The 3,748-nt window shown below is 40.4% G+C and overlaps 1 protein-coding gene across 1 annotated transcript in view; it reads left to right on the top strand.

The window, feature by feature from the left end:
* The window catches only part of Tasp1 (taspase 1), a 187,710-nt gene extending 185,002 nt beyond the window's left edge, over positions 1 to 2,708 (top strand). Inside the window, exon 13 of the mRNA XM_055602612.1 lies at positions 1,763 to 2,708. Within this exon, the coding sequence (XP_055458587.1) occupies positions 1,763 to 1,855 (93 nt within the window). The 3' untranslated portion in view covers positions 1,856 to 2,708. The remainder of the gene's footprint in view (positions 1 to 1,762) is intronic.
* The last annotated feature ends 1,040 nt before the right edge of the window (positions 2,709 to 3,748 follow it).

Consider the following 3,748-nt stretch of genomic DNA (forward strand, 5'->3'; position numbering starts at 1 on the left):
TGCACATCATGGTGCCTCCAGCACCATATCTGCCTGCACACTGCCATGCTTTCTACCATGATGATAATGGACTAAACTTTTGAAGATGTAAGCCAGCTGCAATTAAATGTTTCCCATTATAAGAGTTGCCTTGGTCATGTATCTCTTCACAGAAGTGGAAACCCTAACTGAGACAACATTCATTGTAGAAAATACTCTGTTCGGAGCCTGAGAGATACTTGGAAATGAGTTCTCATATAACAACTGATAAGACATGTAACAGCTCCTACTGTTGTGTAAAGTAGCTCAGTTTATACAGTTTAATTGTGTGTTTGTAGCAGTTTACTCACGTGCTGTTACTAGCTTCAGAGCTCTCTGCTCCCACCCTCTTTTGACTGTCCTAAGTTTTCTTGACACTTTGTGGCTTAACCCAGCTGGTCTCTGTGTTCTGCTGTCCTTAACTCTGGGTAAGGGTTATAGCATTGCAGGGGCCTGAACTGGCCATGTATGCTTTTTGAAGCCCTGGGGTTAGAATTACATCAAATTTCACAGCGCCTACAGTAAGGTATTTACTCTTCACTTCAGGATCTTTATATTGGTCAACAGGAAATCTTTTTCTGTAGAACTTCCCAGGATATTTAATCCCAACTCTTCTTGTTGGACTTAATCAGAGTAGGATGTCCACCCTCAAACTACAAACCAACAAGCTTGCTTTTCAGTCTAGATCAGTGCTTTCTTCATTTTTTGTTTCATGGAAGAATATCAGCCCTGTCCGAGGCTTGACCAACTTAACCAGATTCAGCTAACAACCTCGTCCTATGGCCTTGGGTTCATTTTGGTTTCATCCTTAGGAAACATTTATTTTTGAGAATTAGGGAGTAGCTGAAGATTATGCTGCTCCTTTGCCCTTCCTAGAAACTCCTGACATTTATTTGTCCCTGGATTCAGCCAGATCACACCAAAGAGGAATTCCTGCTTAAATTTTCCTGGCCCAGTGTTTACTGTCTTTCTTGGATTCCAGCTGCCTTTCAGTGGTGCGCAGCCCTCAGCCCACAGATCCTTACTATGTGGCACACAGATGTCTTCTCTTAGCCTTTTCAGTCAGGGACCTAGTTCCAACAGTCCCCAGGAGAAATGCCACCCAGCTACAGTGCAAGAATAGATGTTCTCACCTGAGCAGTTGATACACTGTGATCCTGTACAGCATACAAAACGGTCTAGACAACAAGGAATCCATGTAGCACAGCAGCCGTGAGGCTGGGGCAGATAGCCTCAATTTTGTGTTGTCAGCAAGCCTGTTTTTACCTTACTATATATAGTTCCACTGTTTTCTGTTTTTGTTTTTTATATGTCCTTATTTACTTTTGATTAACTAAGTTTTGTTAAGCTACTTTAATTGCTGGAAAAAATAAAAATGACACTGAAAATCATTATTGTTGTTGTTGTTATTATTATTATTATTTTGAGAATTTTGAGGGTCAGAATTATACAGCTGTTTTAAGCATCTGGCGTGTGTCCTGTGCAGTTGTCATCAATCCATGCTTGTAAAATCTCTTGTCACCTCGGCATCCCTACGAACTGGAGTTGTGCTGGTGTGTGGCACACACCCAGTGAACATCCCGAGCCATTTGAACAAACAGGACCTGCCATTCTTGAACGTCACGCCCATCACAGCCAGCAGACACTCAGAAGCAAAGTGAAGGCCTGGTGTTCCTGACTTCACAGGAGTCAGCCTTGGGGACTCTGCAGGCGCCTCTGACACTCTCCTTCTCTCTCTCTGCAGACTCACATTTCAAGACTCCCTCCTGGTGCTGTGGCCGGACAGTCGGTTGCAATCGAAGGTGGAGTTTGCCGCCTGGAGAGCCCCCTGCACTGACTCCAGGCTGAATGGGAAGTGTGTCAGAAGCCCCTCAGAACCTTACCTCTGGGCTGTTTAATTGAAGTTGGGCATTTTATCTTCCTTGTTGTGTGATTCTTATTGCTTGGGACACAAGTGCTGCTATGCTTAGTGCTAGTTGACACTGAGTCTCCGATGGGTGACTGGGAGCATGTGTGGGTGCGTGTCTGTGTCCAGTGTGTGCTTGCTTCTCCCTGACGGGATAGTATCTCCTCAAGTGTAACCTATGAACAAGAATGATCATACCTTTTCTTTAAAAATGTGTGCTTTAACTGTTTACAAGTAAAACCTAAAGTGGTGGAAAACTTTTATTTCATAAAGAGGTACCAACTATGGTTGATACAATGTGTCTGAACTGAAGAGTGAATCTGCTTGTTTAAATGACTTGACCTTGATTGTGGTCCATTTAATAACAGTAATCAGTAATATTGTGTCAGTTTAAGTGGATGGTTTGGTAACTTAAACTGTTTTTTCTCATCCCTCATACAGGGCATATTTTCTTGAACAAAGAATGGTTTCAGTGAAACAGTCTAGCAGAGAATTAAAGTCAAAACCTTTTAAAGTAATAGTCTTATTGCTAAAGTTTGTACTTCTTCCCTGAGGTATTTGAAGCTTAAGTATTGTATAGCTTTGCGCTGTGTGTACTATATTATGAAAGAATATGTAAAGAGAGTGTTCAGTAATGCACAGTTTTAATTTGTGTATAATGGAATGTTATTTACAATGTAACACTGTAAATAAGAAATCAAAGTTTATGGGAAAATTCAATATTATCTTTGTTTCATGTTTAAATATATTTTTAAGATAAAGGTACAAAATAAAAGAAGCATATTACTGCGTATAGTGTATGGCTGCTTGTCTCAGACTGATCTTTTGAATCCTAGACTGGTAACTTGTGTCTTACTTTCTTTGCAGAAAACTTCTTCCAGAATTATACCATTGCCTGTCTTGCTAGCCTTGCTTCATGGAGATATAGCTATCACTAACAAGATGGAAGGCAAACCTAAAGTGATTGAAGTCTCAGTATAGAAACACCTACAATTTTTCCATTGCAACTTGATAAAAATAACAAAGGGAGTGAGCAGGAACACTTTGCTTTAAAAGTTGTAGTGGCAGCTGAAAGCTCGGTGTGGTGGTTGATAAATTGCTCTAAATGTTCTATTTAGGGATTCTGGAGCCACATAAGAAAACCCAGGCTTTCCTTTTAATTTTTTTTAAGTGTAAGAAGTAGTTATCAAGAAGATACTAAAGATAGACTCGCTCAAGGGGAGGAAGTTTCCCTGAAACATATAATCATGGCTCCGGGCGGCAGCTGATAAAGCCTCGGATGAAATTATACACTTGACATGGATGTATGGCCAAATTATAAAGGAAAGGCAACCAAAATGAAGAGGGTGTAAATATGAATGATCTGAGAGTGGCTGATTTATATTCCATGTACAGGCAATTAACATTTGTCTCGCTGTGTTCTCGTAGACAGGATGGTGCCATAGTATCTGTTTCTCATTCTTAATGAGGCTGAGAACCTAAGAGATGGACTGGCTGCTGGTGAGCCTTTGGTTTCAAAAGCTTTCAAAGACCTATTACCTGGTGGTAGAGTGGTTTTTTTGTTTTGTTTTGTTTTGGAGCTGGACTGGATCACATAAAACTATCAGGACATTTGGAGTCTGAAAATCATCTGTCCTATTTCACCAAGAATGCCAGTTCTTTCATCTCCTCCTGACTTATTCTAGTCGTATTTAAAAGTCTGAGTTTGCTTAAGACTCCTTCTATGAAGAGTTTAAAAATCGGATAGCAAAATAGGACACCATTCCTTCTGTCCTTCATGAACAGTCTGTCAAGACTATTCTCCAGTAATGTAAATACTTCTTT

The sequence above is a fragment of the Psammomys obesus genome, unplaced genomic scaffold (assembly GCF_907164565.1).
Source record: "Psammomys obesus unplaced genomic scaffold, mPsaObe1.curated_primary_1811, whole genome shotgun sequence".
Lineage (NCBI taxonomy): Eukaryota > Metazoa > Chordata > Mammalia > Rodentia > Muridae > Psammomys > Psammomys obesus.